General features: G+C 51.7%; 1 protein-coding gene across 1 annotated transcript in view; it reads right to left on the bottom strand.

The window, feature by feature from the left end:
* GRID2IP (Grid2 interacting protein) overlaps positions 1-12,239 on the bottom strand; it is a 34,955-nt gene that overhangs the window by 22,211 nt on the left and 505 nt on the right. Inside the window, 1 exon segment of the mRNA XM_021718896.1 lies at positions 5,760-5,928. Coding sequence (XP_021574571.1) covers positions 5,760-5,928 — 169 coding nt within the window.

The following is a 12,239-nucleotide window of genomic DNA, read 5'->3' as shown; positions in this document are numbered from 1 at the left end:
CGCCCCGCCCCCTCTGGGACCCTTTTGCTAGCTAGGGGTGCAGGGGAAACTGGGGGCAATTCGAGGCCGCCACGTGTCCTCCCCAGGATCCCCACCTGCGACCTCTCCGGCCATGGTGCCCCGCCCCCCACCCAGCAGCAAGTCCCCCAAACCCAGCTGCAGCCGAGACTGAACCCGACCGTTCAGGAGAAGCCCGAAGGCATTTTGGGAAGGCTTTCCAGAGGACACGGCTTTGCGCTGAGCCTCCAGGGCTCGGCAGGAGTCAGCCGCGGAAAGAAGACCTCCCTACCTACCCAGGGGCACGCTCTGGTGGGGCTCTGGTGGAGAAGAGGCTGGGGACTGAGGCTTTGAATGTCGTGGTCGGTGGCTGAGCATACATTCTCAGAGCAGTAGGGAGCCATAGAGGGTTAACAGATTCAAGGGGAGGTGGGAGACTCCAGAGGTTTTGGTACATCAGAGGAGGAGTGATGCTGAGAGATGTCTCAGAGAGGGATGTTGGGTTAGGACAAGGGCCCAGATTCTAAAGACACAAAGGAGAAAAAGGGTCTGGGACCTGGTGAATGAGTAGAAGTGAGGAGGGGGCGGCCAGGCTGCAATAACTCCTAGGTGAGTGGAGAGGGGGAGAGTAGGGGTCCTTCTTGAGATGGGCACATCTTGCCCTTCCAGGACAGAAGAGGAAACGGGGTCTAGACTCTTCCCCAAGTGCTGTGGCTGCCTTTCTCTGGAAGTCAGCAGAAGTGGACCCCAAGGAGCCTGCTCTACCTTATCATTCACTGAGTCCTGACGGCCACTGGAGAGGCCAGTATCTGAGGTCTGACTCTGACAGTCCAGCAATAGCTGTCCTAGGACTGCCATGTTCCTGCTATACCTGTGAGGCCACAGGACCCTTTCTGGGGGCCATGCAATGACGTTGCACCCAGGGTCAGTTCTGTTCTCTCTGGCCACGTCAGGTCTAAATCCAATCCCGGACTCCTACCAGGGACTTCCTTAGGATCCTCTCTTTTCATTCCCTGTCCCAAATGAGTTTGAGGAGCTGGCCCAAGGCATCCAGGAAGAAGTTCCTCTGGGTAGGTAGGGAGGTCTTCTTTCATTGGCTGACTCCTGCCGAGCCCTGGCGGCTTGGCGCAAAGCCATGTCCTCTGGAAAGCCTTCCCAAAACGCCTTCAGGTGTCTCCTGAATGGTTGGGTTCAGTCTCGGTTGCAGCTGGGTTTTGGGGACTTGCTACTGGGTGGGGGGTGGGGCACCATGGCCGGACAACCTCAACCAAGGACATCAGCATGAGACCCTCTCCTCAGCAGGAGGCAGCCACCACCCAAACAGGCTCAAACAGCTGAGGCAGGAAGCCCCAGGACTTTCCCTTCAGCCCAGTCAGAGAGCAACATCTCACAGAGACTGGCCTGTGGGTCCCTGCGGTCAGCCACAGAGAGGACCCTGCAGGTCTGACCATCAGTCTCTTGTACTCTGTTTATGCCACACTCCCCAACACATCTCAGCCCCCCATTCCTGGCCCCAGTGAGACCACCACCCTGCCGTGGCCTCCCAGGGCTGCATTTCTTCCAGGCAGCAGAGGGAATACAGAGCAATGCCCACTCATCCTGGGCCCTCCCCACACCATGTCTGCAGCCCTGCCAGGGAGAGAAGCCTCTGACAAGCCTCCCAGTGAGCACAGCTCCCTGACATCTGTAGGGCCACAGCCATACCATCACAAGGGAGTATTTCTGGTTGTTTTGAACCAGCTGCAGTGGCCCAGTATCCAGAACCAGTCACGCCCAAAGACTTTGAAACTGTCCACTGTACTGTGAGCAGAGGAAATGCCTCCATGGAGCAAATGCTCATGCTCAAATCCAGACACACTGCCTCAGGGCCAGGTCCCCACGGGCACAGTGAAGGTCTTGGATGGCATCAGCCACTGATGTATGTGGCCAGGTGACCCAAGGCCACATCGGGTGGCCAACAGGGGTCAGGCAACAGCTGGATTTCTCTAAAGTACCTGCCCCCAGTGAGAGACACTGCCATAGCTTACTCTAGAGGTATAGACATTTGGCACTGTCTGGAGACTATTTGGGGGGGGAGGTCAGAGTCTCACTCTGTTGTCCAGGCTGGAGTGCAGTGGCATGATCATGGCTACTGCAAGCTCAACCTGCTGAGCTCAGGCGATCCTTCTGCCTCAGCCTTTCAAGTAGCTGGGACTATAGCCATGTGCTAACATGCCTGGATAATTTTTTGATCGATCATAGAGACAGGATCTCACCATGTTGCCCAGGCTGGTCTCGAACCCCAGGGCTCAGGCAATCCTCTCACCTCTGACTCCCAAAGTGCTGGAACTACAGGCGTGAGCCACTGTGCCCAGCCTGGAGACATTTTTGTTTGTCACAAAATGACAACTGGGAGGGGAACGTACTACTGGCATCTAATGGTTAGAGGCCAGGGATGCAGCTGGGCATTCCGCAATGGACAACCCCCAACAACAAAGAAATATCAGACCCCAAATGTCAATAGTGTCACACTTGAGAATCCTGCTCTTGGGAAAGAGATTTTCCCTATGAGAAACCAATGCTAACTGAACACATGTTACATGCCTGGCATTTCTGTCTACACAATCTCATCAAATTCTTCCAATAACTTGGTATTATGGTGTCCTTGACACTTGTCACTAGAGCAGGGGAAGGTGAAGGGGGTACAGATAGCCCCTTACACCCCACCCCCAGATTCTCAACAAATCTCTCTTCTTTTTATAGTTGGCAGAGTTCATTTATAGGGTTTCCTGCCAAGAACACTGCTGCCAACATGCAGAAATTACCAACCCCAGTTTAGAGACAAACTGTAGAGACCAGTGAACCTGCTCAGGGTTGCATTGTCAGTGAGTGGACCTGGGGTTCAAGCCAGGTCTGTCACGATTACAAATCCCAGCTTTTAACCCCCTCCCTTGCCCAGATGCTCCTATTTCCTGAAACACTATCAGACCGCAAAGCTGACTCTTTTTTCTTGTTCCCTCCTGGCCACGTCAGACGTCGAAACTGCCTGACCTGTCCTAATTAGAAAGCCATTTTATCACTTCATCAGACTGGAATCCCTTTGGGGACAGACCCAAATTAAACTCTGAGTTGCAGGATGAACTGCTGTTGTCAAGGAAGATGAGACCTTCTGGTTACATCGCAGCCACCGACCTATCTCACCCTTTATGGCAGCATGGAATGTTCTACGCTAATCAGACGTGCTCTTAATTTGCCCTGTCTTACGTGATAGCCACTAGCCATATATGGCTATTGAGTGCTTGAAATGTGGCAAGTGGGACTGAGAAACTGAACTTTATATTTTATTGACTATTAATTAAATTTAATTTTAAATACTCCCAGGTGCTAGGTTACTGGGCTGGGTGGCCCAGCTTCATGGTCTCACTGCTCCTCCCCCCTTCTCCTCAAGTCTTCTGTCTTGGCTGCTGAGACCACTCCTCAGTAAGGCCGCACCTCCCCACCTCCCTGATTTGGGTGGGTTCTAGCCTTTGTGCAGAGCTTTGACACACACACGCGCGCGCACACACAAATATATCTATTTCTTCACCTATCACCCTTTGGCTCTCTCATTTACCTCTCATAAACCTTTTCTCTATGCAGGGTCCCAGGGCCAGAGCAGTGGCTCTCAATGACCCCACCCTCCCCCTACCCACAGGCACTGGGTGATTCACAGCTGGGCACTGTTGGGTACCATGGGCCAGTGCAGCACTGCCCTCACTCTCTGTGGCTAGATGCATGGCCCTGATGAACTCTCTTTGGGGACTGTCCTCCCACCTCTACAGGACACACTTCCAGACTCCACCAGTCACAGAACCACAGCACTGACATGTGCTGCCTCTTCCCAGGAGCCCACCCTGATTGCTCTACTGCTGAGATAGACTCAACTGGCACTCAGCCCCAGGAATCACAGCTGTGTCTGTGGCTCCCCCATGCCTCCTCTAAGCTCTCTCCAGAAGGTGCCCAGCACACGCTGGGACCCCTGGTGACCGGCCAGCCCTGAGGAGGGGCGGTTGGGAAAGTGAGGGTTTTAGGGAGGTAGGGGTGGCTGGAACCCTGCTGCCGGGGTAACCTTCTGCCTCCAGAGCCCAGCTGGGCGCCGCCCCCTCCCCCAGCAGCCTCCCCAATTTTCCCGTCGCACTTGACACGCGCTCACAACAGAGGCTGCTGTCTCACCCCCCCCCAGCAGCGCCCCGGGGAGGCTGCGGGGACCGGGCATCCCCAGGTGTCCAGGATCCCCGCTTCCCGGGCGCCCTCTCCCCCGCCCGCCCTGGCCGGGCTGCGGGCGGCTTGGGAAGGGACCGCGGCCGGGAAGGGCGGACGTGGGGACTGTCCCGGGGGGCAGGCGGGCTGGCCCGGCAGAGGCGGCGGGGGCAGGCGCTGGCGGCACCGAGGGGGGACGAGGGCACCGAGAGGGCCTCCAGGCGAGTCCGGCTGCCAGCAGCCCGGAGACGAGCGCGCCTACTTCCCGGGGGACGATCGGGCCGCCTGCGCCCCCCTGGCCCAGCCCCGGCGGGGAGGGGGCTGCCCATCGATCCCGTCCCTTGGAAGCCCTCAGAGGCCGCGCATCCTCTCCGCGGCAAATTCGGCTCCAGAAATAACTTTTTTTCCCCCCTCTCTCTGTCTCCGGGTTTTCCCAGCCAGGGTCTCACCCCTTACTCACCCCAGGCAGCTCATGGTGGCCTCTTTCGGTGGTCTCCTGCGCTCCGCAGCAGAGCCGAGACGCTGCACCCGGGCTGGGGGGAGGGGGGCAGGGAGGGTGGCCAGCCCAGTCCCTGACATTGGCCAGGCCCAGAGGGAGGGGCAGGCTGCGGGGTGAATGGCAGCCAGGGAAGGGGGTGGGCTGAGCCCGGGCAGGGGAAGGGGAGGGACGGGAGAGTAGTTGCAGGCCCAGGATGCTGGGTGGGGAGGAAAAGGCCCCTTGGACTGGGTAGGATGTGGGACCAGGACACAGCTGGGCAGGCAGGGAGGCGTCCAGGCATGAGGATGGGGCTGAGAGAGTCCTGGGTAACTCCAGGTGAGGACCCACTAGAAAATTTTTTTTTTCTCCTCACAAACTTAGAGGGTGAGTTCAAAGCACAGCTGGAGCGTGGAAAATGCACGGCTGACCTGGCTTAAATTCCTGTGACTGCCACTAATTTGCTGGGTGGCTTTGAGCCAGTCTCTTAACCTCTCTGGGCCTCAGTTTGTCTCTGTGAAATGGGTTAATAACAGCTCTGGGGGGATTCAGTGAAAGAGTGTTCCTCCAGGGCCTGGTGAGGTCTGTGGACACTCAACATCATCAAAAGGCATCAAAGGACAGAGAGCACACTTTGTTTGCAGAGTGGGTGGTGTAGGGACCCACATGGTGCCATCCTAGGCTTCTTGCATTCATGTTGTGCCATTACTCTGTCTTGGTAAAGAGTTGGGAGTATTTAGCGTTCTGTTGGAGAGTTCTACGATCTGGAATTTGGGACTGTATGGGGCAGGCTATGACTTTAGATCAGGAGGTGGGTCCTCTCAGAGGCCTGTCCCAGGCCAGCTGTTAGCAGTTCCTTCCTCATCACTCAAGGTGATGCCCTGGCATCTGGCAGTTGCTTTCCCAGGGTGGCCCTTCAGGGTCACTGGCCCACTTATGTTCTGGGACCGTGGGCATATTGGGGTTCAGTTCATTTCAGGCCACCATCTCTGACCATTTCTGTTTGGGGTGGGGGGAGGGGACAACCCTGAGTGAGACCCACCCTGCCTGCTCTTCCTGTCTCCAGTACCTGAGGTTGTCTAGGAGTGGCCTGCAGGCCTCACGGGGCAGTGCCAGGGTGAGCGCCCACACCAGGTCATCCACCCTCTGCTCGGCTGCAAACTGCTTCAGCGCGGCAAACACCTGCTCCTTGGCAGTTGGCTGGTCCCCCAAGATTTCATCCACCTGCGAGGAGGGGTCTGGTGAACAGCCAAAAGGGATCCAGGGTCGAACCCTGGATAATTGATTCCCTCCCCACCTTCCTTCCTTCATCAATTTACCTCCACGACTTAGCTGACATGGGAGCATCTGAGCTCTTCTGCCCATATCATGCCATTTCAAACCTCACAGTCACCCTACAAAGTGGGCACGATTGCATGATTAGCATCTTCATTTTATATCTAAGGAAACTGAGGCTGATGGAGGTGATGGGAGTCATGGGGCCAAAGTGATGGGGTTGGGATTCAAACCCAGAGACAGCCATTCTAATGAATGTTGTGAGGATCAGTACGGTAAGGACTTCATACAAAAGCTTAAAACTGTGCCAGGCACTCAATAATTGCTAGTTACTATTATTATAATACTATTCTCCCTTCCACACTGTTTACTGAGAGATCCCACAGAGAACATTCTGGCTCCACACAAAAGTCCTAGAAAGCAAGCCTAGCCCTGAATTCTGACTCCCTCAATCCTCCCTCGAAACTTTTGTTTCTTTGTCTTTGTGCACAAACCAGCTAATACTAATCAAGGCACATCTATACAAAGGCGTCTGTGTGGCCATTGGAAATAAGCACACCGTTTCTGGAAGGCAGCGTAAGTGTGTCTAAAGCCCATCCTTTTAACAAATGATCTCAGATCCAGGAATGGACCCTAGACATGTCCTGACAAGACAATAGAAATGCAGTGATATGAGTGAGAAGGCTCACCTCTGTGTTACGTATGACAATGAGACAGTGGAAGAAGTGAAGTATAAATATCTGACAATGTGTTACCGCAGTACATCCATGCGGGGGACATTTGCAGTTTCTTGGCTAGTCAGCCCCAAAGGGAGGAAATCCCAGAATAGGCGGAAGGCAAGAACCTTGTGGTTATGTTGTAGCCTTGGCTAATCAGAGGTTTCTTGTCCAAGACTTTGGCTCTTGAAGGAATGATGCAGAAATGCTGAGGACAGCAAAGGTTGTTCAGGGCAGTGACAGAGCCCCACAGTACACCTTGAGCAGACTCTTCCTGAAGGGTGTTCAGGACAGCTGTGCTCCTGGTTGCCAGTTCTTTCTGGGTTCTAAGCCTGTGTCTGTAGTGTTGGTTCTGTGAACTATCCCTCTCACAAATTCCTTTCCTGCCCGAGTTAGCAGAGTCAACTCCTATTGTTCTGTAGGCAAGTACATGCCATACTATGTACTATTGTGTATCACTGATTCTAGGGTGAGCCTTTTTTTGGTATTGTAATATCTCTGGAATCAGGATGTGTCTTATTGTTAATTAGTGTTCCTGTGCATGTGTGAATTTGGTCATAGGTATTCATAATTACTTGCACGAAGTCATGTGCATTGCTGACACTAAATATGTCTAAAAATCCTCTTTCAGTAACTACTCAATTAGGCTGGGTGCAGGGGCTCATGCTTGCAATCCCAGCACTTTGGGAGACCAAGGCGGGAGGATCACTTGAGGCCAGGAGTTTGAGACAAGCGTGGGCAACACAGTGAGACCCTGTCTCTACAGAAAATTAAAAAGATATAAAAATGAATAAAAAATTTAAAAACCCTACTCAATTAAGTAATAAGATGAGAAAGGCTGGGTGCGGTGGCTCATGCCTATAATCCTAACATTTTGGGTAGCCAAGGAGGGAGGATCATTTGAGCCCAGAAGGTCAAGACCAGCCTAGGCAACATAACAAGATCTTGCCTCTACCAAAAAAAGAAAGAAAGAAAGAAAGAAAGAAAGAAAGAAAGAAAGAAAGAAAGAAAGAAAGAAAGAAAATTAGCCAAGTGTTGTGGCACAGCTGTAGTCTCAGCTACTTGAGGCTGCGGTGAGCTGTGATTGTGCCTCTGCAGTCTGGATGATAGAATAAGATCCTGACTTAAAAAATAAAAAAGATGATAAGAAAGTATGTGTCATGAGCTAATTGGCAGGACTTTTTGTTTCTTACTGGTAAAGAAAACAACAGTGCATCTTCAGTTATGGTGTCTTTGAGGAGAATTCTACTGTCGATTTTCATTTAACCATGAAATGAACTGTCAGGTCCCAACTGTCCGTCTACCTCCAAACTTCTCGACACACCCCACACTTTTCCCTTTCACCCTCTAAGCTCAGAGGATGAAGAGCCCTTCCTGGTCAAGCCCAACCGACCAGGCCACAGACTCCTCCACCCCAGCTCTCCATCTTCTTCCTCCATTCCTGCCACCTACTTGTCATTCAACTCAAACATCACCTCCTCAAGGAACTGTTTCTGACCACCCTGTCAAAGTGGCCCCCAGCACTCTCTCACCTCAATCTGCTTTTTTTTTTTTTTTGAGTTAGAGTCTCACTCTGTTGCCCAGGCTGGAGTGCAGTGGCACGCTCACAGTAACCCCAGCGTCGACCTGCTGGGCTCAGGCGATCCTTTTCACCTCAGTCTTCCACGTAGCCAGAACTACAGGCATGTGCTACTACACTCGGCTAATTGTTTGATATATTGTAGAAATGAGATCTCACCAAGTTGCCCAGGCTGGTCTTGAGCCCCTGGGTTCAGGCAGTCCTTTCACCTCGGCCTCCCAAAGTGCTGAGATTACAGATTTGAGCCACCGCCCCCCGCCCCCATCCTGTTTATGTCTCCATTTCATTTATCATACTCTGAAATAGCTCATTCATTGATGTGTCCACTTGCTTATGTTCTCTTTTCCCACCACAACGCCAGTTGGACGAGATCAAGCTCCTTATCTGTCTTGAGCATAGCTATTTTCCCCCGTCCTGCACATGATAGGTCCATAATCAATGAGAGCTAAATGCCTGGTTTTCAGCATCTCTACTGCCTCCTTCTTTGCAGGAGGACATAGACATGTTCAAGTCTCTCTACGCTATAAATAAATACAGTCCTCCTTTATTCCTTAAGCTGATCATTCTCTTTCTAGCCTGGAGCTGTCTACGCTTGGTATTTCCACACCACTGCCCTTAACCACTGCAGTCTGCTCCCCTGCCCCCACTTTTAGACCCTCCATGATGCTGCTCTGGCCAAGAACCCCAGATGGTGACTCCCAGATCTTGAACTTCAGCCCAAACCTCACGCTTGAACTTTAGAACTGTCCATCCAATGCTTCCTAATTGATTCCACAAGGGGAGTAAGGGAAGCTTTCCAGAGAGGTGACACTAGAGAAGATGAGGGGATAGCAGGGGTGGAGGGGGAGAGAGGAGCTTTGAAGACTTCCAGTCAGATGGCACATTCTGTGCATGTCTGAGACCCAGTGTGCACATGCACACACTCACGCACACACATACTCACACACACATCCCACTAGTCTGAGTATCTGTTCATCTCCCCTACCAGACATGACGGCCTGGGGTCTCATTCCTGTCCAACTCCAAGCACAGGGACTGGCACAGGGTAGACTCTCAGTGAATGTTGGTGAAACTGAACCAAAGGGTGGCCTTGTATTGCATTGCATGCAGGCCCCCAGCTGACCTCTGATTCCCTCCTGGAGAGGAGGGCAGGATGCAGTACCAGGCACCCCTGCCTCATGCACTCGCCGGGCCGAGGAGAGTTGATGGTTTGGAAATCAAAGTCAGCGGCAGCCTCGATTCAAAGGGGAACATGGCTAGCTGCAAAGATATTTTATGTAAGAAAGAGGAAAAAATAGTTCCTCCCTCCTGGGGCCTGTGCCACAGTGTGGTTTCGGTGTCAGTTATTACCCAGATGTTCTCAACCTACATCTAAGCATGAGGCACCATCACGGGACATTAATGGATTTCCTATTAAATATCAGCTACTTCAAGGAGGAAAAACTGGGGCAGGCAGAGTGTGGGCGAGAAATCGAGGGCTGGTTATTGAAAACCAGGCTCCACAGAGGCCCTTCATCTTCTTGAGGCAGTCATTTTTAGGGATTAGCCCTGCTTCTGGCCAAGTCTGCTTATCCAGTCTGTCATGCTGGGGGCTCTGAACATACCCCATTCCAACTCTGCAGGGATCAGCTGGAGTCTGGGACAGGCCTTTGACTCCATGGCAGGCCATCTGGCCTTGCAGCAGACATTATTATCTGGTTCTTCCTTCTTTTCTGAGCACACAGAAGACTACATTTCCCAACATGCTTAGGGAACTGCGGTGTGACCAGTTCCGGCCAATGAACATTGACTGCAGGGGGTATCAAAAGAACAGATGTACAATTTTCCATGCTGTCTCCCTTTTCCATGGAGCTTCATGTTGAGATGGAAGAGTCTGGGATGCTGAAACCTCATGTGGACATCAGCCACCTTGGAACTTTGCCTGAACCCCTAGATGACTTCGTGTGGGTGAAAAGGAGACGTCTGTAGTGCAAAGACACTAAGCTATTGATTTTGTTTGTTATAGCAGCAGAGCCTATTCTGGATACAGGAAGAAAAACATCCTTTGAGGAGCTGGATATAGCAATGGAGGAAAGCCAGACCTGAGTCCTGTGTGTGTGTGTGTGAGTGAGTGGGTATACGAGGCCACAGAAGCTGATCTGGTCAGGGTCATAGGACAGGAAGGCCTAGACAAGGGGTCATGCCAGGGTATGTGATGAGAGGGGGTCATCTCCGAAGGAGTGAGGACTGGACCAAGCTTGGGTGAAGGAGGCTGGAAGTAGGTGGGAATCTGATACTTGGGCAGTGGGCTGGGTGCCATTTCTACAATAGTCACAACGTAACAGAGCTTCCAGGTCCCCTGGCCTTCCAAACCCCATGGCCAAGCCTTACCAAGGGCAGGATTGAGCAGTGTCTTCCATGAGAAAATGTCTGTGAACACAAGTGTCTGAGTCCTCAAGCAAATACTAAGTTTCCAGGCTCAGCATCCACAGGGTGTCCAAGCCCCAGGCCAGGGGTGGAGTGTCTGGGCTCCAGACTGTTTCTTGCTTACACATAGGCTCATTTTTTGTTCCACTCGTCACAGCCAAATTAGGGCCTTGGGACCACATCTGAAAGCCCTGGCATGTGAGGGTGGATGGCCTGAGTTAGCTGCTGTACTGATACTTTGCCAGTGACCTGGGGTAGATATGACCATACTGGGTCACCTCTTCCTCCATAACTGTGTCCCATCTCAGGTTTCTTGGGATTGCCTGGGTTTGTCTGGTGAATGACAGATAATCAGAGATTGCTTGGGATTCTGTCCTGAAGCCACTCCATCCTCTATCTTTCCCCAGGTCTCTGAGTTGTGCCTCCATTTCTCCCTGTAACTACCATTTGCTTATTGCAGGTAACTCAGGCATTGGGCTCCTCTCGTGGCTGGAGACCTTGGTCATTCCTGGCTCCTGACCATTAGTCTTTAGGGTGACCCTCACTTTCCACCTTCAGAGCCCGGTTTGTGCCAAATTCTGACAGGAAATGTCTTTGTAAGGTTGGAGGATCCAAACTAGGGCCCCCTGTGGCAACTAGCTAGCCAGACTGCTGTGCAAGCCTAGGCCCAAACCTGGTTTTGTGGGAGCTTGAAAATGGTATGGTTCTTTTACACTTGATCAGAGCTGGAAGGCCAAGAAGCAATAGATGTGGCTGTTTTTATTATTCATGTATTTACTTATTTATTTTAGAGATGAGATATTGCTCTGTTGCCCAACCTGGAGTGCAGTGGCTATTCACAGGCACAATCATGGTTCACTGCAGCCTTGAACTCCTGGGTTCTTCTACCTCAGCCTCCAGAATAGCTGGGATCATAGGCATGAGCCCAGGGAGACTGAGGTGGGAGGATCCTTGAGGCTAGGAGGCCCACCCAGGCAGCATTGTAAGACCCAGTCTCTCTCTCTCTCTCTCTCTCTCACACACACACACACATATTTTAAATAGCACCATCTTAGTAATATAGGCAATAGAAAGAAGGATCCACTGCTACACACAACATGGATGAAAGTTACAGACATAACATTGGGCAAAAGAAGCTTGGCATTGAAGAGCACACGCTGAATAATACAATTATACTCATATGATGTTCACAAACAGGCAAAATCATCTATAGTGATGGAAGTCAGAGTTCCAGTTAATTCTTGATGGGGAAGACAGGAAAGGAAAGAGGCAGTGGGAAGCTCTAGTGTCAAGGAATTACTCTATAGTCTACATTCTATTATCATCTATATTCTATTATTTCACATCTTGGTCGGGGGTGGTTACGAGGGCGTATGAATATGTCAAATGTGATTTGTACACTTAATGCACTTTACTGTATACTGATAGTACCCAATAAAAAAAGAAAACCAAGTGAACAAAAATTATAAAATAAGATGCAGAATCTTGAAGCTTGAGCATCATTATATTTCTGGTAAACCTGCCCCTGGAAGTTCTTTCAACTACAGCCGCGGGAGCGCAGCGCCCCGCCCCC

Source organism: Carlito syrichta, unplaced genomic scaffold (genome assembly GCF_000164805.1).
Source record: "Carlito syrichta isolate Samal-C Ts95f unplaced genomic scaffold, Tarsius_syrichta-2.0.1 Scaffold113490, whole genome shotgun sequence".
NCBI lineage: Eukaryota > Metazoa > Chordata > Mammalia > Primates > Tarsiidae > Carlito > Carlito syrichta.
Note: the sequence above shows the minus strand (reverse complement) of the source record. Positions and strands in the feature narration are given on the sequence as shown.